The sequence below is a fragment of the Fibroporia radiculosa genome (assembly GCF_000313525.1).
Source record: "Fibroporia radiculosa TFFH 294 genomic supercontigs, scaffold1557, whole genome shotgun sequence".
Taxonomy (NCBI): domain Eukaryota; kingdom Fungi; phylum Basidiomycota; class Agaricomycetes; order Polyporales; family Fibroporiaceae; genus Fibroporia; species Fibroporia radiculosa.
The window spans coordinates 26,231-46,730 of NW_012133309.1; the positions used below are offsets into that span (position 1 = coordinate 26,231).

Here is a 20,500-nt window from a genome sequence, read left to right on the forward strand (position 1 = left end):
TTGACCTCAGAGCGAACGCCGCGCTTATCTCAACTTGAGCGAGTGCTTATCTCGACTCTTGACGCTTGCAACCTTCATCTGTCGTCTAATCTAACGCGCATACGCTATCACAAGGCAAGCGTGGGGGAAAGAAATGCAATAGATATAGACCTAAGTAAATCGCACAGATTATAGTACACATACACATCGTATAGAAACATTAGGCTGACTTCCCCGCGCTGACATTCGCAGGACAGCTCCTCGATACATCGGCGAATGGGGCCTGCGAGACTACATGTGTGCAACCGAGAAATCAAAAACGAGAGTCAAGAAATCGGCACCGGGGCCGTCATATACGTGTGCGTTCCATACACGAGGGGGTATTGTCCATACCGGCACTGCGACTGATCACCGCACCAGCACGATGAAGTTGAGTTTGAGATTTAGGACGACGTAGTAGACGCCACACCCGCGCTCGCCGGAGGGTCAATGCCCATCTTCTTGCGCACCAGCTCGAACGTCTTGAGCATCTTCCTCCTGGCCCCCAGGGCAGCGACGCCCTTCGCTTCGAGTGCTTCCTCGTCCATAGCCACCATGTCCTTCCACGACATTCCCTCGAAATTCGGCGTATACTTGTGCAGCCGCAAGCTGCGGAGCCACGCGGGCACATCATCAAGCACCTTCGGGTCCACCTCTTCCTCATCTTTCTTCGAGTCGCGCACGCTGGGGGACTTGCCCGGCGAGCGCACACTGCCCATGCGCCCACTGCGAACACTTGGGGACTGCTGCGCATGCAAGCCCATTCCAAATGGGCCCTGCAGGCCCGCTTGACCTAGTTGGCCTGCGGCAGCCATCTGCATCGCGAGCATCTGCTCAGCGGAGAGACCCATAGCGGCCAGGTTGGACATATTGAACATGTTGCCGAACGGGCTGAGAGGCATGCCCGCAAATGCAGCCATGCCGAGTCCTCCTGGGCCCGGAAGACCCATGCCTAAACCCGGGCTACCCATCCCCATACCGAATCCAGCCATACCCAAACCATTAAGGTTTGCTTCGTCGTTAAGCCTGCCTGAAGCGTTGAGCCCCGGGCTCGGATTATTGTTCCATCGACCTTGTCCTCCAATTCCATTGCCAGCCCCGCTGGCATTCCTTATACCACCAGAGACGTTACGGTGCCCATGCTGCTGATGATTACCCTGGCTACCGGTGCTGCCGTCGTCGTTGTCGTTGTTGTGTCCATTGCTCAACCCACTACTGCCTTTGGAAAGTCGGTTGAACTTTTTAGGGGGATCAGATATGAGAGGGACTCCTCCGCCGGTAGCGGTCCAGTCGTTCAACTTGGCAGCAGCAGCGTCGAGACTCTGCTGAGCGTTGCGGGTATCCTTAAACATCGGCATTAAGGGCGTATTGACCATACTCGCCCAGCTGTCGCCGACCATAGGAGACAGCGAATCATCCAATTTGGGCGATTTGAAAGCATTGGCGACGCCCGAGAAATCGGTACTCTTTGGCCTGGATGCAGCGCTATTAGGAGGAGGTAGATTGATATCCTGGCCAGGAGAAGATACGCTTTCTTCAACCTGGCCTAGCTGGTTTGATCCCGATCCCCACGTGCGGCTATCCACACTGGTGCCAAGCGCAGGAGCTGAGATGCGGTGAACAGCATTGCTCGCCTTCAATTTGGCACGCTGCTGAGCGAGAGTCGCAGCAGGGTCATGACCTCCAGCAGACACATTAGCAGCGTCCGGAGACAGGAATCCACTGATAGGGGAGTCGAGGCCCAGCGAAGGTCGATTACCCGAGAAGTTGCGAGCTGTAGGTGACGCCGGCAGGCCTTGTTTCAAGGCCGGCGATTTCAGACTCAAAGTCGCCAGCTTAGCCTCCATCTGACTCTGCATCGAGCCTAAAATTCCTCCTTTCAGCGCCTGATGCATCCCCAAAACTATTAACATACCTCCAACAGCGGGGCTGAGAAGCGCCGTCATAGGATCGGAGCGAGCCATTTGCTGCAGTACGGTGATAAAGAACCGAATTTGGACCTGGGTAGAATGTTGCAAAAGACTGTAGAGAGCGGCTGTGCGCTCTGCCTCTGAAAGTACTTTGAACCCTAGATATGCCGCGATCAATAACTGTTCGGACAGGAGTAGTGGTAAGGCCCCTTTACATTGTTCGATGGCGCTCAGTTCCTCCTTGAAATTTGCGTCTAAAGATGCAGCAGCCATCTCTTCCTGAAAATATTGTGAGTATACCTCCGTAGAAAGAGGAGAGTAAAAAACGAACCAGTGTTGCCTCATAGTTTTGGAAGGTTTCAAACCATTGATCGATAGCCTCAGCTGTGAAAGAACGTGTCAAAACAATACAAAGCGGTATGCGGAAATGCAGCCACCTTCTGGAGTCTGGAACATGCCAGCACTACCCAAAAGCTCGCTTGTAGGTCTTCCGGCACCCGACACCCCGCCCGGGCGAGGAGAGGCGGGCGGCAAACCCTGCGAGCCAACAGGACGCGCAGAGGGACCCATGGAGGCACGGAAATTGGGAGAACGAGTTCCCGCATTGCCCGTAGGACCCGGAGATGGGCTAGGGCTGGGGGGATGAAGAGTAGCCATGTTGGATGAAAGAGAAAGTAACGAAGCGACGTCGAGTCGGCGAGAGTGACTAGAATCAAGCAGCACGTTGCTAGGAGCGTGCGACGTTGCGTCTAGACAAGACCAGCGGAGCCTGCCGGTCTAGGAAATGACAAAGTCGAGCGCAAACGACTCGAAGACGACGAGGAGACCGGAAAGATGATGGACGAGATGAAGACATCGCTGGCCAGTCTCCTCGCAATCAAGCCCTGCCCGGCCACAATCAAATAGAGACAAACAGGCCATGCCACCCTGATCATCTTTGTCCTGCCACTGCGTCCATCACTCTGTCATCAACCGCTTTCCATCTCCGACACGGAGTAATTGCATGCACCTGTCAAAAGCATCTTTTTGGCGGACAACCAACTGCATACTCCTGTTCCCTCTCACGTTCATGTGTTATATTACTTTCAGCTTCATACAGTCCTTAGCTAAGAATCCTGCCAGGTCTCAATCCAATAATGGTCATATGCATCATGTCGTTGTCCGCGCCTTCGTCAGAGAACCTGTATCATCATATCAACTGTCATGTGGGGATGATGGTGGAGGTCTTAGACATCTGTCATCTCATCAGTACGAGGTCGAGAGCGAATGTACGCCAACTCCTGGCTTGAATACCTATTGGGACCGGATGCAATGAAAATCTCAATCGGAACCAGCTCAATTGACGAAGCAGCACCCACAATCTAGCTTGACCCTGGGGATTGGTATATAGTAGCTTCAACCGTATCGACGAGAATACATTGTTCAAAAATAGCACCTACCACTGCAGTGAGTCCACAGGTTGAGCATGTCAATGCAGCAAAGAGCCAATGCCGTCCGCATCAGGCTTCTCGTGATCATCGAGGCTATATAGGCGGAGAAATGAATACAGTTGAATTCTATACTTCTTACGTCTTTATCTTGCATCTGTCTCAAACACATCAGTCGTCAACAAGAAGGATTGAATCAAGCACCGAAAACCCAGCAGCGACGCCGCCTTCGTTGCTGTCTTTTCCCTTCGTCCGCACCAGCCAGCCCACCTCCTTCTCGCGCACTGCCCTGTCTGCCCCGCCAAACAGCGCCCACCCGAATATGCCCACCTCGCTCACCACGTCCGCCCTCACAGCGCCGTCCGTCCCGCCTCCCGCACGCACGAGGTAGCTCCCCATACCCTCCGGTACCGCGATGAGCTCCATTGCGATCCACGCCGCACGCTCCTCCACAGCCAAGCTGTCCAGAAACGGCGGGATCGCCTCTTTGTACACATTGTTCCCGCCTCCCTCACGCTGCGGCTTCAGCACCAGCGCACCCGCTCGCTCTCGCGCCCTCCGCACGCCCGAGCCCTCGCGCTGCACCGCGCCACCTGAACCGAGCGCGTCAACGTCCTCGTCAAGGCCCCACATCTCCATCCAGCTTGCTCGCAGCTCGTCCGCAGCGGCCTGCGGGAGTGCCTGCTCCCCCCAGCGCGCGACGTCACACAGGAAGCCCTCGAGCACGCCCGGGTGCGTGAGCACCTCTTGCACCTTCTTCCCCCCCGCGAGCTGCAGCGCGATCGACGGGCACTGGATCGCCCGCGAGCGCTCGAGCGCGTACCGCGTGTCGTATTGCGCCGCCGTCGGGTAGTCCGTGGGCGTGTACCCCGCGCGGAAGTACACGGTCGAGATTTCCACCGGCGGGCCTGACGAGGAGGCGACTCGCAGCACACGCGTGGTCGGGTCGACCTGTGCAGTCTGGCCGAGCTGCGTGAGACTCTGGCGCACGACGTGGATGGAGTGGCTGCGGGGGAGGGAGTGTTTAGGACAATTCGGGCGCATCGCGCACATGGCCGCTTACGTTTCCAGCAGCTCGTATTCGAGCCATCGCTGGTCAAACACGTTCCGCTCCCCATCTTGCACGACGAACAGAATGCAGGCGCTGCAATATGGATATAGTTCAGTGGCAGATACGGTCAATCCGCGGACGCAGACGGCTCACCCGGGCACGCCGTACGCCTTGTGGGCCTCTGAAAGTCCCTCCGCCAGACCCGCGGTCGTGCGATTGGGAGGAAAATTGTCCGCGGTAAGATATGGCGAGACGCCAAAGTACCCCGTTGATTTGCGAAGATATCTGTGTCGAGATATTCATCATCCGGGATGCACGAACCGCGCGCGATGCGAACGTACCTGTGCAGATCGGCAGACCGCTCTGAGAGGGTCCCGAAAGACGAGGAAATGGTGTTGAACTCGACCTGCTTCAGCGACGTCGGCTCGCCGTTCCCGGGCGAGTGTAGCATATAGTCAGATCTGAACAACCCCAGATGCAAGGGCTGCAATACTGAGACGGGAAGCGGCTCATCGCAGAAATGTGCACTTACCTGGACGATCCCTTCGTCGCGCACCTTTTGCCATCGCCTCCAGAGCTGGCCGGTGAACTCGTCGACCCTTCCTGCCCCTTCGACCGCACCCATGACCCGATCTAGGAAATCATCGTCCGTTGCAACTCGCGCATAGAGGACGTTATATGTGTTCTGAAGTCTTTGCGCGAGCTGGAAGAGACGGCGGGGAAATGGAGAAGGGAAGAGTGCGAGCGGGGCGTGGATGGTCGATATCGGCGCCGGGGGCTGCACTGTCTCGACTGGAAGGTAGACAAGACCATGTGATAGAGCGTAGGTCGTCGCTAATAATGTAATAGATGCAAGCTGAGCATCAGAGAGGGTTGGAGGCCAGCTGGACAACGGCGAGCCCTGCGCCGACATCGTAGTAGAGTACGAGGCTGATTAAGGCGCATAATCAATCGTAACAAACGATTGCGGCAATGGAATAGGAAATCTTCACTCATGAATCTTCAAAAGTTCATCAATTTCCATTGCATCTCAGGATGCAGTCAAGAGGGTAATTACGGGAAAAGAATGTAAGTCTACACAACATTATTTGTTCAGCAATGGTGAAGGAGAGGGGGGAAAGCACTATCATAGTGAATCCATCTTCGGATGAGCAGAAAAAGCAACGTATACTACACAATACATGAAGCTGAAAGGTAAAGCGAAGAAGTGGTAGGCGTACACGATGAAAGACATATGATAGGCATATAAGTAATGGAGTCATTTATGCAAAGCTTGCAGCGCGCCCTACGAGTGCACGTACTTCGCCTGATCTCCGCTTAACCTCGATGAACCACTCGAGGGCTTTCGTCGCCGTACGCGCGACGTCCTCCGCACCCTGGACCTCACGAGCTTTCTCCTCCATGGCCTTCCTATAGCGATCCTTAAGATCCCATGAAGCGAGGCGAAGAACTTTCCTGGTTTCCCGGCTGACTCTCTGAGCATGACCGTCAACAAATGCGAAATCTTCGCCCTTTTCTTCGCCCTCCCTAGCAAGAGATGCCTTGATGCGACGACCCACGGTCTTGGGAATGGTACTCGGAAGCTCGAGGATGAAGTACACCGACAGGCCAATCGTGACCGCTCCAATAACAGGAGCAGCCCACCTACGCGCTGATTCGTTCTCAAGCATGTCCCAAATACGCACCACACCTTCGAGGACACCGCGGGCACCAAGCGCTTTGCCGCCGACGACTGTCAGCGCGCCGAGCCCAACGGACGCCACGCCGAGTGCGGTGACAGCCTTCTCCTCATCAGCAACTTTATCGTCGCCGAAATGCACCCAGAACTGATGCTGCACATCAAAGAGATCGAAGAACGCAGTCTCGAGCATATCGTGCCGCTGAGCGAGGCCAATCCCCAGTCCGTGAAGACCACCCGCAACAACGGCGCCTCCTGCAGTGCTCCGCGACCTCTGTCGCGATGTTTTGTCGCTCCTACGAATGGAGAACATAGCCTCGGGCATGAAGACGCGACGAGGACGCTCGACGCCTTCTGGCAAGTGCTCGTCACCTAGCTGCGTAATTCGATTAACGGCGTTCGAGGTGGTGACACGAGCCTCATCCTCAGCCATCTTGACCGCGATATCGAGACTGGTAAGCAACGCTCTCCGGACTTCGCCGGCGTAGTCCCAGATGCCGAAGAACCCAGGATAAGACGGCAGCCTGACAGCGTCTTGTTCAACGCCGAGCTCGCCCCTCCCAACACGCTCAAGGGCGTCTGTGAGCAAGTCTTTCGTTCTAGTTCGGGTGGCGGTGGCACCGTCCTCTTCAACTGCCTCCAGATTTTCATCCAACGCTTCCCGTTCGTTCCTCATCTTCTCCCACACAGGCCGCGACTTGCTGAGGTCCTCCTTAGCACGCTCCAGTTCTTTGTCAGCCAAGATAGCATTTGTTCCGACAAGCAGATCGACGTCCGAAAGGATGTGGTATAAGTATGTCGAGGCAGGCATAAACTTCGACTTGGAACGTTTGACGAGAACGAATGAGCGTAAAGATGATTCGAGGTCGGCGAACGCAGGCGTGCCATTCTCGATAGCAGCTGCAGAATCAACAAAGTGCACGAGATCCTCCGCATCCTTAAATGTAGCCGGGCTGAGCTGCTTTATCTGCTCTAGCACAAGTCGCCTGCACTTTGCCTTGTCGCGGATTTGCTCGTACTTGTTGACAACGATGAAAATATATGCCTTCTCCTTGCTCGCTGTCGTTAAGAACTCCTTTGCCGAAAGCGTGAAATGGTTCTCGGCTGACACCACAAACACGACCACGTCGATCTCCTCTTGCCGAGCAAACACTGCGGTCGTGTTCACAAGATCCCGATTGAGACCCGGGGCGTCGATGAGCGAAATGTCCACAACGCCGTTACTGAGTAGCGAACTCGATGGATCCCGAGTGTCCGATAAGTAAACTTTGAGGATCTGTTGTTCGTCTTCATTCTCCGAGACGATCGACTCTAGATCCGAGAGGTTAGCACGGGTGAATGTCGACTCATCATCCATGGCGTATGGCACGCCTTCCTTGAGTATATGCACCTCTTCCTTTCCACCATTCTCCGCCACTGCATCATGCACCTCGCAAAACGCCGTCGTGCAAGGTTGCTGATCGATGGGCATGACCTCCCGACGGAGCAGTGCATTGACGAACGTCGACTTGCCTGCGTTCAGGTCGCCTGTGACAAGGACCTTCGACGACGTGTCCTCCACTCGCGTACGCAGCTTATCCATGTGGTTCACCGCAGAGCTAATGCGCTCGTCGAGGAGGTTTGCGATAGATGACTTCTCCAGCTGCGACACAAGAGACGCCGGCGAGTTTGATGAACCATGGGCGCCGAGCTTAAGGTCTAAGCGAAGCAAGTGGAACTCGGCAACATCGGAGGCATCAATGAGTCGCTGTGCGTCGTCTTCGACCTCAGGCGTTTCGGGCTCGTCACTCGCGTCCTGAATTGACGCCAAAGTGACGGAGCGGGCCATGCCCTCTCTAGCAGGGTTGACAACAACTTCCGCCTGGAAAGTGGGATCATCGGGGAACGAGAGCGAGCGACGCATACCCTTCGGCTTCCTAGGCTTAGAGGGTTCCGCCTCCTCTGGCTGCTCTTGCAGCTGAGGATAGCGGACGACCCATGACTCCTTGTTGAATTTGCGGAGGTCACCGAGGATTATTTTGGCGGTATCGATGGCATTGAGGAGCCTGCGCTTACTGCTCAGCTTCAAGCTCTCTTGAATCTAGATGCTTACTTACCGGTCCTTGTGTTCAATGTATGCCTCCTGCACGTCCTCTGGGGCGCGGGCCTGCGCCACGGCTTCCGCTGCGTTGCTAGCCTTCAGGGGGCGATGCATGCGGTTTGGAAAGTAAGACGCAACCATGATGTTTGCGTACTTCCGAGGAAGTGGGAGAGCGGCCTCTCCTTTCGGTCGTCGTGGTCGTTAGAGTTGATGATGAGAGGTGGTGAGAATGAGTGGTGAGCACATTCGCGACTTCGGAGCATCACGGGGTGAGAGTTTTGGCTGATTACTTATCGTAACTAAGGCTGGTTAATCTTGAGTAAGTATTAATGACATGATTCTGGGCAGTTATGCAAGATAATCCATATTAATATTCTTTTTGGGACCAGTTTCTTCTTCTCAGCTCGATAGCTACTCGCTCGTCTGGCCGTTCTGTTCTTCTCTGTTCTCAGTGAGTCTTTTTCCAATGTGGTGTCATTGGAACTCTTGGGTCATGTTCAACACCAACTGAACTTATAAGTCTTTCAAGAGCTGTTGCTGATATGATCAGAACACTGAAGGTGTTGGTTTCGGACTCACTAGTGCTGCTGTATTCGCTCTGCTCTTTCCTTTCTGTCTTCCCCTGAGCATTCGGCAGCCTCTTTGTTGATTCTAGTGGAAAACAAATATTTCACACACGCCAAGATTTAATTATCAATCCGTCAAGACAATCGCGGGACCAAGGATCTCGAACAGTACATCTGCAGAACACAATCGATTTCCAGACACTTGCCAAGTGTTGGTGCCTCGGGACTCGATTTTATGGCTGCATGGCTGATCTTGTCGAGGCTAGACTGCGATATCAGGCCCATGCAAGCCCACTCTGAAGCCACCTCTTACGGAAGCGTCAACTTATCCGGCACGATCCAAGCATCCGAGTCAGCTAGGGTCTTATGGCTTCGGGATTGTGCAACGTCTGGGACTTTTGACGCGATCGTGAAGCTGTCTCAAAACTGTCACTGCGCAGCATTTGCTATCGTGGTTCCTTAATGCTTTTGAAGCGCATCAATCCTGCGGAATGGTACGCAAGAATTCTACAGGTTCTTCCGACTGAACTCCTAACTGATCGCGGTACGCCCAATTCCCGCTGAACGGCGCAGGGTACTTTGTCGCTAAGTGAGCCTAGCTGATAGTCCCCGTCCAGTGTACTACGTGCGCTGACTGGCTCGTACTTGCAATTGCCAGCGGTTTGCACTAATACAGAGCTCTAGTTAACCCTGACTTAGGAGTACACATAAATAACACCTTCAATGCAAATTACTTTTCCCGTTCTATTTTCGTTTGAATGATCGGCATTCGGCTGGGGCGAGCGTCTCTTTGTTCTCGATCTCGCGCAGTGTAGCGAGGACGCCGGACGCAACAGGGCGCGTATCCCATTGCTTTCCTTCCACCACCACTGCCTCAACATTCCCATTCTTTCGGTCTCTGAACTCGGAGCCGCCCTAGATTACTGGCCAGACCTCTAGCGGTGCTAGTCCGGCCTTGATACCTGTCAGCGCGACATACGTTCTGGTTACTTTGATTCTTGTCGGAACGGGAGTTGCCTGTTAGGCCTTCACTGACGTCTCTGCCAGACGTCACGATCTTTCTACCGCTATAAAGCGGCGCTTTCTCTGCACTCGTTTTTCGATCTCACTCGCTCAAATGGTCCGACCTATCCTACTCTCCTCCGTTGCATTGCTCGCGCCAGCGGTTGTACATGCGCAGTACAGCCAAGTAAAGGAATATCTGGGGTCATCTTTCTTCGACGACTGGAATTTCTATAACAACTGTGAGCTGCGCTCCATTTTGAACGTACTCGCGCTGAGCCCTTCACGCTGTACAGACGATAATCTCACCAGCGGCAATGTCTTGTGAGTCATTACCTCCCTGATTACAATCAACGCTGAATATTTTATGTGTCCAGCTATGTCAGTTCCTCGACTGCAGGAAAGGATCAGCTCGCATACATCAACGATGCGGGGAATGCGATTATGAGGGTGGACAATACTACAAAAGTCGCGGTAGGCGGTAACCGCAACAGTGTACGGATCTCAACAAAAGATCATTTCACTGTGGGGAGCTTGTGGATTACAGACATGGTCCATGTGCCATATGGGGTATGGTCTCGAACCCACGAGTTTGGCGGTTTGGTAACGTTGGCTTCTTGTAGTGTTCTGTATGGCCCGCGTTCTGGTCGTCGGCAGTAGATTGGCCAAGTGGTGGAGAGGTATGCTTATGCTAGTATCAAAGTTGTCTGTCTTGACGCTGTCGACAGATTGACACGTTCGAGGGCGTGAACCAAGTCACAATGAACCAAATGGCGCTCCATACCGCTAATGTGCGTTTACACCGTTTTTTCGTCCTCAAACACCCTCTGATTCAAAGCCGCGTTTCCAGGGATGTACGCACTCCCCCAACGCGGTCCAGACAAGCACGCTAGTCAATTCGACAGACTGTTCAACGGCAGCAAACGGCAACCAGGGCTGTGTGGTCACGACGCCAACCACCAGCTCATATGGCGCAGGTGCGGCTGTCCGATATGTCCAGACGCAGAGGGATTGGCTTGGCTGATAGTGCCTTGGTTCTGGTCCTGCAGGGTTCGCCGCCGATGGCGGAGGAATGTTCGTGACGGAGTTCGCATCTTCTGGCATCTCGTGAGTGTCAATGCCGCGCCCGCGCCCGTCCACTGTCACAAGTCTGCTGACGATCGCACGAATGACAGAATATGGTTCTTTAACGCAAGTGTTCCTGCAGACTCCCCCCGATTGGCTTGCGGTGTCTAATATTACGTCCACATCCAGCGCTCGTCCATCCCATCCGTCCTCCAGGGCAATGCCAGCTCCGTTGATACATCGAGCCTTGGCACGCCAACCGCGAACTGGCCATCAAGCAATTGTACCATAGCGGAATTTTTCCAGCCCCAGGCGCTTGTGTTTGACATTACGCTCTGTGGAGGTAATGAGCAAATCATGCAATTAGTACTAGGTCCAAGCTGACGCTTCCATTAGAATTTGCTGGAAACGGCAACGTCTTCTCAGAGACATGCACCGGCGTTTGCTACGATGACTGGGTTATCGGGTCTCCATCGAATTATGATAATGCGTACTTCGAGGTTCAGTATGTCCGGGTATACGGCCAATCGGGAGAGCTCACGGTGATCTCGGGCGCTCCACGATCTCTGGGGGCGCGCACCGGTTTACTTTTGCTCGTTGCGACTGCTGTTGGCATACTGTTTGCGCTTTAATGTTGGCTCTTGGAAGGGGCTTCCATCTGACTATGAAACTCATCATACCTACAGGACGGCATATCTCACACGACTCGTTGCTGTATATACCTATAGACACTTGCACTGGATACAAACGTAATAGTGGACACTAGACTGGTTGTCGATAGTCCCGTCTGTCTTGGGCAGCGGTAAGTAATCTACTTCTGTATATGCTGTAACAACTTATCACCGAGCGAGTATACGACATCTGAGACAAAGTCGAGATACTTGCAGCGACGCTAGGACACTCACCAGTACTCACCAGTACGCCATTGACCAGCCACCGTATCTGGGCGTCTACTGACAGATCTGACATAGTTAACCCCGATCACTTTCCGAGTTTGATGACGGACTGAAACTGAAGCTTGAAGCTATTTCACTCCACAGCTTTCATAAACTTGAATACTCCAGGATACCAAACCTAGAAGATTACATACTAGTGAGATCGTACTCCCTCTCGCTGATGTCATTGAATATGGTGGGCTGCTTTCGACGTACGATTTATCTTCAAAGAAAGGGGTTGATACAAATCGATGTACTCCTAACTCGTAGGTGAGTGGCTGATTAATCTGATTATGTGGGGCACGAAATATCGCCGACCTCGGTTGGTGCTCGGTCAGCAGGATGGTCTGAATAATATGCAAGCGGATGATGCCTTCCATACTCTTATATCACACCAGTTTTAAAGCAACAGCAAAAAAGTTGAGCTCTAGGACAGAACCAACTCCTATCGCACCACCATGACATCTCAGGTTAATGCTTCGATTACCGATACGGCCGCCCTTTTTGATGTTAAGGGCTTGGTGGCTGTTGTGACTGGAGGCGCGACAGGTATATACTTTCGCATATGCCCATGCAGATAGGATGATAACATTGATGGGCAGGCATTGGGTTGATGATGGCTACCACGCTTGAATGCAAGGGCGCCATCGTCTACATTGTGGGTAGAAGGAAGGAGGCACTGGACAAGGCCGTCAGGGAGCGCAGCGTGCGTGCTTGCACGAAATTCATCCTTATAATTTATTTTGATCTTCTTTCTATGGTGGTGCTGAATCCAGCGACATGGGAATTTAATCGCTCTGCAGGGGGACATCACCGACCGCGACGCTTTGCGCGCGCTCGCGGCAGAGATCAAGTCGCGTCACGGGTATATCAACCTGCTCGTCAACAACGCAGGGGTGATACTTGGACCGCAGCCGAAACTCCCCACTCCCGCAGAAGTAGACATCACCGCATACCAGGAACTCCTGTGGAATGCGGAGAATTTTGACACATTCGGGCAGACATTCCGCGTCAATGTCTCCGCGGCGTGGTTCTGCACCGTCGCGTTCCTTGAGCTGTTGCATGCGGGCAACATGTCGGAGTGGACCCGTGCGACAGGCACGACAAGTCAGGTACTCACTACCTCCAGCATTGGCGGATTCCGGAGAGACTCCGCCGTTTTCAGCATATCGTACACACTCAGCAAAGGGGCTGCAACACAGTTGGGCAGGATGATAGGGCATTATTTGAAGGATTGGAAGATCCGAAGCAATGTCATCGCTCCTGGGATATTCCCGTCCGGTATGTGTATATAACCCGACAATAACGTGCATTGACAACGATTCCATTTAGAAATGGCGGACGGTATGATCTCTGACACATTGATAAAATCTACGGTACCTGCGCAGAGAGTGGGGGGTATAGACGACATGGGTGGCTTATTACTGTTTCTAGCGAGCAGGGTGAGTAGTGAGTTCTATTTTACGCAATTCACAGTTATTGATCGGCCAGTAGGCGGGTGCCTATGTGGACGGAGGCATTCATGTCATCGACGGGGGAAGGCTTATCAATCTTCCTGCTCTCTGGTAATATATGCGCCAAGTACTCTTGCTCTATGGGGCGTGAAGCGCGTAGTACGCCTCATGTGCCATCTAGAGACCAAGGCCATGTGTCACAAGTACGAAATCTGAAGGATAAACAGGCTCGTGTGTAATCACTCCGTAGTTCATCGTACAATACAACTAGAACGGAGTCCTGGGCATTCGCTTGGAGCAGATCCAAGGTTGATTGTTCTGCAAGGGTGCTGCCGCTTGGATGTGTTTTCGCTCAGTTTTGGATGTTGTTTTGGACGAGTCCGAGATGCCCGAAAATGCGGCAAGAGCCGAAAACAAGATCTGACGTGGCTGATCAAAGCTGAACGCAGTTTCCGGCGCTGCGAAAACGCGTTTAAAACAGCCTTCAAAACTCTACTCTGAATGTCCTTATTATTGGTTTCGAGTGTTAAACAGGGCCGCAATAGTGGCAACGCTCGCCGCGTCCGGCCTGCGGTTGATCGCTTCAGAGCTCCCGTCTTCATACATCAGTAGTGAGATGGCCACAGAGAAATCAAATACCAATATAGAATAACAGTGAGCATGAAGCATACAGTGCCTCATACTCGTGATTTAAAACCGTTATGATAGGATGGCTTTTACTCACGCCTGTGCTATCTATCACAGTAGCAGAGTGATCGCACCTGGATACAGTCCCATTTCTGTATGACTGCTGGAGTAGCAAGTGGGAGGAGAAAATGACAGTAACACGCAATACTGTGATCATATAAGCATGATCGCAGATGGATCCATCCGCAAAACGCCAAAGTCTGAAGATCTGAAATTTCATCTGGAGGTCTGATTCGTCTGAGACACGTCTGAGATTTTTCTGATGCTGCTTTACTATAGAAGATAACTGCCATGTCTCGTCTGGATTTACTTTGATCCTTGAGCAGACACCGTCATGTCTCCTCTGCAGGACCTCGGGGCTACTCTCGCTATTGTTACTTTCGTGCTTGTCCTCGTCGCATACATCCAGCATTTGGCGAGAAGGGGGGTCTATCGACTTCCTCCAGGCCCAAAGGGTCTTCCGATCTTGGGAAACATCCATCAACTTCCTGCGAAATATCAACATGAAACCTTTACAAAGTGGGCCGCAGAATACGGTGAGGGCTATCAGTCTGGTGATGATCTACCTTCTGAGCGGAATGTTTACCCATAGGTGATGTATTCTACATCCAAATCTGCCACAAACCCGCCATAGTGGTCAACACTTTGCAAGCGGCTCATGACCTCATGGAGAAAAGAAGCTCGCTGTATTCTGATCGGCCGAAAAGCGTTGTGTTCACCGAATTGCAAGTACATTTTCCTCCTTCTTGCACTAATGGATTGATCTATGATTCCGTGGCAGAATGGGCTTTGAGTTTGAAACATCGATCCTGCCTTATGGCAAACAGTGGCGCTTGCATCGCAAGTGGTTCCAGACTGCATTCCAGACAAAAACCGCACAGTTGAGGCATCGGCCCCTTCAGCTCAGGGCAGTCCGCCAGTTGCTATCGGCGCTGCTAGACTCACCCGCCGATTTTCGGAATAATATCCAAAGGTCAGCTCAGTGCGCAATACCCATCACCTATTAATTCTGGCTCAGATTCGCGGGTGCCATGATGCTAGAAATTGCTTATGGACACACTGCAACTTCCGCTGACGACGACTTCATCGGTTGGGTAGGCGATACTATTGCTCGCGTATTGGAGTCTGGGGGTGGAGGCGCTACTGTCATTGACTTATTTCCCATCTGTGAGCGTGATTATGACTTGTACACGGGAGGCGCGCCCTCAAAAATTGTATCCTTTCACGAAGTGAAGCACGTACCCGACTGGATGCCTGGCGCTGGTTCCAAAAGGAGGGCAGCAGCCATGCGGCCAGCTGTGAGAGAATTCCATGATCTTCCGTATAACAGGGTCAAGGCTGCTTTGGTAGGATCCGCATGACTGAATAATTTACGAATTGTGTTGCTGATACCGGCTTTAGGATGCGGGGTGCGCGAAGACGTCGTTTCTCTCGTCTCTTATCGAGAGAGCCTCGGCAAACAGTGCTCTCACTGAAGAAGATGAGTTCAACTTGAAGGGAGCTGCAGGAATGGTGTATATAGGTGAACATCCTACGTTTACTCAACAAATTCTTCAAAAAGTAACGAACTTCGTCAGCCGGCGTTGAGACGGTAGTGTATCATGCTTGCTCGAGGAGTCTCAACTTATTGTAACACATAGACGGTGACTGTTCTCCTGACTTTCATCATAGCTATGGTCTTGCATCCAGAAGTGTATAAAAAAGCGCAGGCTGAGATCGACCGAGTAGTGGGTCATTCTCGACTTCCCAACCACGAAGACCTCCCGTCAACACCCTATTTGAGCTGTGTATTAAAAGAGGTGTATCGGTACGTCATCTAGCTCAAAAACAGCGTGCCTCCTGACCTCCCAACTACAGGTGGAGATGTCCTTTGCCTCTTGGTGCGTGATTGCTATGGTACTGTCGTTTTACGGGGAATTAACATATGCCTTAAGCGGTACCTCATCAGGTTATAAAGGACGATGAATACCTCGGTTATCATATTCCTGCAGGTTCCATGATTATCCCAAATGTCTGGTGAGTATTCTTCCTATTGTCCCAAAGGTCCGCTCTGACAACCATCGAGGGCAATGACGAGGAACCCTGATTTATATCCTGATCCAGACAACTTTATGCCAGAACGATTCGAAAACCTGGATGCTGAAACTGCATCTCGATTGGACCCAACCAAGCTTGTCTTCGGCTTTGGTCGACGGTAATGGGTCCACCTTTGCCAAATGCATCTGCTTATCGTTTTGTGCGTAGAATCTGCTCCGGACGCTCCTTCGCAAACTCGAATATGCTGCTACTCATTGCCAATATTTTGGCCACGATGAATATTCGTAAGGCCCGCGACGAAGCGGGCAAAGAAATCACACCTGACTCAGTCTTCATGGATGGTGGTGTCTGGTGGGCTGCGACGTATTGACGCATAGTTTGGTATGCTGATCAGGGTATGTGACCAGCCATCCTAAGCCATTCAAGTGCGATATCCAGCCGCGATCGCAGAGGGCAGTGGAGATGATTGCGCTCGCCAATGTTGAGAGCTCCTATTAAATCCCTCACGCAGAGTTGGAGAGACGTCCGAAAGTATAGTGTATCTATGTGTTGCATAGATACATCCAATGTGAGTCCGCAGCAGACGCCTACCGTTTGTTTTCGCTGTCAACAACTTGAAAGGATAATTGAATTAGACGCCTGACGGATCTTTTCCTTCTTTTTTTTCTTCAGAACTCTGCGAGATACAGAGAGTAGGCAAGGCAAAGCTACAGCTCGACGACAATTTGAACTTGCCGACATGCGTCCTAGTGGTACTGTCATTTCAGTGGAATTATACCTATTAGTATTTGCACCATAAGATCTGACGGCATGACGTGCAACAATGCTTTATTTCGTGCCAGCGCTGTTCGTTCGTGCCATAATGTCTCTTGATTTATCCAGTGAGTGTTAGCTCCGCATCTGTGCCTCTGATTGCATACTGCAGGCGCGTTGAACGCTTTGCATACTCCCTTGTGCGCATGGCCTCGGAGTCGCACGAGCTACTGAAGGCCATGCCGCTGGGGAGTCGCAGATTTGGTCAGACGAGGGGCGGACTGATAGAGCGATCGATCAGGCGACGGATGGCGCTTTGCCGCAGCCGGCATGAGGTCGTGATTCACTCCTGCTGTCTGTCCAGATGGAATATAAAAAATGATGGCGTAGCTTCGTGTGCACGTCGCTTATGGTACAACCTTCGCCTGAGCCTAATTCAACCTGAGCGCTTTGGGTTTAGTTTCGTGATGCCACTAGATGTATGAGAAAGCGGTGGGTATCATTAAGCTCGCCAATGCCGAAGGCTCGTCATGACACCACTGCTGAATATTACGGGTTTCCAGTTTAACGAAACGCTCCCCTTTCCCTCAGGCTTAAATCAACGAATCAAGCTAAGCAAGACCGGGCTCAGCATGCTACGTGGTTACCTGCGATAAACAACTACATGCTACATCGATTCTTGTGTCGGTTATTCGACGTCTCATTAGATTGGGGGCGAGCATTCTGTAGAGCATGGCTTGCACTAACTCGCTGTCATTGGTGCCACTCATAGACAGCAAAGCTCTCCCAGTCTCAACGAAGGGTTTCGCGCAAATGAACAAGTTTGTCGATATTACATTGTGCAATTCGAGGTGTAACAGGTTCATATTAGTGAGAGGGGCTCAAGTCCCAAAGCTGCAGTGCGAATGAGTAAACCTTGAATAATAGATTGATCGAGACAAACAATAGTACGACAATGGCCAAGAAAAAGAAGACAGATGGGGCCCCTGAATTTGAAGAGAGAGAAGCAGACCAAATCAGGTCGCATTCGCATCCTCCAGGAGCCGCACTTTCAGGGGCAACTGCGGCTTATTGCTCACTTTACCTACAGTGGGGTAGCGAACGGCCGCAGTATTCCACTCGATAGGCTTGTCCGTCAACTCGAAGGTGAAGTTAGACAGGAGAACCGCCAAGACGACCTCTGTTGGGACAATGAGATTTAGGCTGGCATCACTATACGCGATAGAATGTCCCACTCACTCATCTCCATCTCCGAGAATTTGAAGCCGCTGGTGGAACGATATTAGTCGGGTACCGTAGATCAGCGTTGCAGATGCAATGACTTACATACAAGCCCTCTTTCCGCCGGCGAACGTCATCCTGCGAATCATTCAGCCAATATTCATACAAAAGAGATAATATGATATCCGCCTACAAATTAGCATAGACGCCAGGAATGGTATTCTTGGTCACCATCTTTGGGAGGGTAGACAGCCACCGCTCGGGTTTCCACTCACGGGCATCTTCGCCCCAAAGCTCTTTGCTTGCGTTGCAGCCAAGGACTCCGATAATGACCTCTGTGCCTTTGACAATGGGAATTTCGCCGATCATCTTACCGCCGTTTCCTACGATAGGTTCGGACAGCGGGACAATGGTGTCCTTATTGGCACTAAAAGGCGGGGACGCGCTGTTGAGCACATTTTCGACGTGACACGACGTCATGAACGACTTACGTACGGGTAATGAATTCTGCAGGAGGATAGCTAGGCTGCAAGTTAGTCAACAATTGGACAAGGAAGGTGAGGAGCATACAGCCGAAGCGTTTCTCGACATATAGCATCAAGGAGTGGCAACTGATCAAGGCTGTCGTACGATATATCTTCCCCAGCATTCGCCTCCATGATTTCCGCACGCGCCTTATCCTGCACATCGGAATGTTCTGCCAGATTCTGCAGGATACGCGCCAATGTATTCGATGTAGTATCCGTTGCCGCGAAGACCAACATCCTGTGAATGAAAGTGAATACCAGCCAGTAATCAGACTGACATGATACGCACGACATCTGCGCGACGAGCTCATCTTCGGGTAGTCGGTCATCTCCGGAAGTGATCGTATTTGCCCTCACTATGATCGTGAGTTCAGCGAATAATGTCTTATCAAGAAGGTAGAGACGCACTTAGAATACTCATGATGTCTTTGCCTGAGCCTACCTGCTGCAGAATAGCTTCGTTTCCTTTGAGGAGAGCGGCTTTCTTCTTCGCAAATATTTCCCTCGATCGAGAATTCATCGTATCCACAATATACTTTACCCTTTGGACATCTTGGTGAGGTATAAGGTTAACAATGAAACGCCGGAACGCAGCCGGACCAATTTTGATAAGATACGGAAGCATAAGCCGCGCTATGGCCAAGTTGGCTAAATTTGGGCTACATGAACATCATTTTTCACCGATGAATAGTGTGGACACATTTGAGCACAGACATTGCTTACAACAAAACTTTTAACGCATGACCGTCTTCGTTGTGTGCTTCTTCAGTAAGCGGATCGAATGAGTAACCGAGACCACCTTGTCCGATTAGTTCAAGAGCTGTACGGCCCATCCAGCTTAACATGTCGATTTCTTCGGCACCATTTTTTATTTGATTCTTAACACCATCACGAAGCTGTTGGGTGTAAGGCATGTTTCGAGCTACAAAGAAAAGCGAATCACTTTATGCACGACGTGGTAAAAAATTGGGATAATGTGACGCATATGAGCGACCGAGAATGCGGGATTGAGGAGCTTGCGCTGCTTTCTGTGTTTGTCGCCTAGTAGAGATTCAGTAATCATCGTTGCATCCACAGCATGCGACTCTGACCTAAGGTCGATAATAGTCCCCGGCCGAACAACAAATCGTTGAGCCTAACAAAATTAGTTTCAGGGTATCGTTCGTAGCATGTTCAATGTGGTGCAGACTGACGAAATAAACCAATTAGCTTCCTGAAATATCGGCTCCTCCTTAATCATGATCGTGTGTAACGCTTTAGGATCAGAAACGTAAAGCATCGACCGCTGGAGGTCATATTCATATAAGCACGAGCGAAATGGACTACAATCCAGGGAGTTAGACTTACTCCGAACATGCCATTCAATCTTACGACAGGGCCAAAGTCAAAAGCCACGTGCCGCTGAAAATTGGTACCGTATCGGGAGAAGAATTGAGTAACATTGCCTGGGATTCGTATTAGCTGACTTGACGGGTTGGCAATGTGGCGACTCGAAGAATTACCTTTCAGAAAGGACTCGGAGGGGGGACCAGGAATATGCCGTAGGGCAGACCTGCCCTTGTGCACGTCCATGTAGTGCCACGTTAATGCAGCAGCACCAAAGATGAGAACGGAGCACCACCACTCAATGAGAGCCATGAGGGCGAGTTTTCTCTATCTCAATTGTCTAGCGTTTCAGCAAAATGCAACAGGAAGGAATGTCTGTTGTGTCTGGAGAAGTACAGGACCTGGCCTTGTCAAAGTTTACCTTTATATGAACCAGCTCCCAGCAGTAGATCTACTGAACTAAAATCGTGCGCGTAACACATATGAGTCCTCGGGCCGAATCTTTGAAGTGGAAGATCAGCGCACAGTAAGCACATACATTATTACTCACCTGCCATGAGGCCCACCACTATCCTGCTATTCAATATTCAGCGTTTACCATCACGGCTGTCATTACCATTACCGACATGGACAGCGTCTAATTGGAAGCTGATATAGACAAATCACAATAAAAGTAGACTCAAAAGCATAATTCAAAGCGGAAGCGAACAAAGACTCTCGCCTTATAGTACGTGTCTTTACAATGTTGCATTATGCGTGACTT

The 20,500-nt window shown here is 51.5% G+C and overlaps 7 protein-coding genes across 7 annotated transcripts; 3 read left to right on the forward strand and 4 right to left on the reverse strand.

Annotated features, from left to right (window-relative positions):
- Positions 1–422: 422 nt before the first annotated feature.
- Positions 423–2,585, reverse strand: FIBRA_03043 (uncharacterized protein; the record flags this gene model as incomplete). Its single annotated transcript, XM_012324888.1, has 5 exons — positions 423–1,882; positions 1,934–2,086; positions 2,144–2,207; positions 2,260–2,312; positions 2,366–2,585. 5 exons carry the CDS (start codon positions 2,583–2,585, stop codon positions 423–425), a joined length of 1,950 nt encoding a protein of 649 aa, XP_012180278.1.
- Positions 2,586–3,526: 941 nt separating this feature from the next.
- Positions 3,527–5,319, reverse strand: FIBRA_03044 (uncharacterized protein; the record flags this gene model as incomplete). Its single annotated transcript, XM_012324889.1, has 5 exons — positions 3,527–4,361; positions 4,419–4,499; positions 4,560–4,691; positions 4,748–4,890; positions 4,939–5,319. 5 exons carry the CDS (start codon positions 5,317–5,319, stop codon positions 3,527–3,529), a joined length of 1,572 nt encoding a protein of 523 aa, XP_012180279.1.
- Positions 5,320–5,668: 349 nt separating this feature from the next.
- On the reverse strand, positions 5,669–8,278 carry FIBRA_03045 (uncharacterized protein; the record flags this gene model as incomplete). The annotated part of the gene is made up of 2 exons (XM_012324890.1): positions 5,669–8,129; positions 8,181–8,278. 2 exons carry the CDS (start codon positions 8,276–8,278, stop codon positions 5,669–5,671), a joined length of 2,559 nt encoding a protein of 852 aa, XP_012180280.1.
- Positions 8,279–9,847: 1,569 nt separating this feature from the next.
- On the forward strand, positions 9,848–11,429 carry FIBRA_03046 (uncharacterized protein; the record flags this gene model as incomplete). Its single annotated transcript, XM_012324891.1, has 10 exons — positions 9,848–9,974; positions 10,029–10,056; positions 10,110–10,302; positions 10,356–10,412; positions 10,461–10,523; positions 10,583–10,709; positions 10,782–10,839; positions 10,908–10,929; positions 10,987–11,140; positions 11,194–11,429. The coding sequence occupies 10 exons, from the start codon at positions 9,848–9,850 to the stop codon at positions 11,427–11,429; spliced, it is 1,065 nt and encodes a 354-aa protein (XP_012180281.1).
- A 761-nt stretch (positions 11,430–12,190) lies between these two features.
- On the forward strand, positions 12,191–13,301 carry FIBRA_03047 (uncharacterized protein; the record flags this gene model as incomplete). Its single annotated transcript, XM_012324892.1, has 5 exons — positions 12,191–12,281; positions 12,335–12,438; positions 12,509–13,013; positions 13,065–13,174; positions 13,227–13,301. The coding sequence occupies 5 exons, from the start codon at positions 12,191–12,193 to the stop codon at positions 13,299–13,301; spliced, it is 885 nt and encodes a 294-aa protein (XP_012180282.1).
- A 906-nt stretch (positions 13,302–14,207) lies between these two features.
- Positions 14,208–16,408, forward strand: FIBRA_03048 (uncharacterized protein; the record flags this gene model as incomplete). Its single annotated transcript, XM_012324893.1, has 11 exons — positions 14,208–14,409; positions 14,466–14,586; positions 14,655–14,846; positions 14,892–15,219; positions 15,275–15,445; positions 15,514–15,680; positions 15,731–15,753; positions 15,808–15,889; positions 15,939–16,067; positions 16,118–16,261; positions 16,318–16,408. The coding sequence occupies 11 exons, from the start codon at positions 14,208–14,210 to the stop codon at positions 16,406–16,408; spliced, it is 1,650 nt and encodes a 549-aa protein (XP_012180283.1).
- A 1,271-nt stretch (positions 16,409–17,679) lies between these two features.
- FIBRA_03049 (uncharacterized protein) lies at positions 17,680–20,049 on the reverse strand (the record flags this gene model as incomplete). The annotated part of the gene is made up of 14 exons (XM_012324894.1): positions 17,680–17,843; positions 17,903–17,931; positions 17,990–18,022; positions 18,078–18,311; positions 18,376–18,405; positions 18,455–18,649; positions 18,701–18,767; positions 18,820–19,070; positions 19,135–19,307; positions 19,355–19,452; positions 19,503–19,546; positions 19,605–19,696; positions 19,759–19,856; positions 19,914–20,049. 14 exons carry the CDS (start codon positions 20,047–20,049, stop codon positions 17,680–17,682), a joined length of 1,644 nt encoding a protein of 547 aa, XP_012180284.1.
- Between the last annotated feature and the right edge of the window lie 451 nt (positions 20,050–20,500).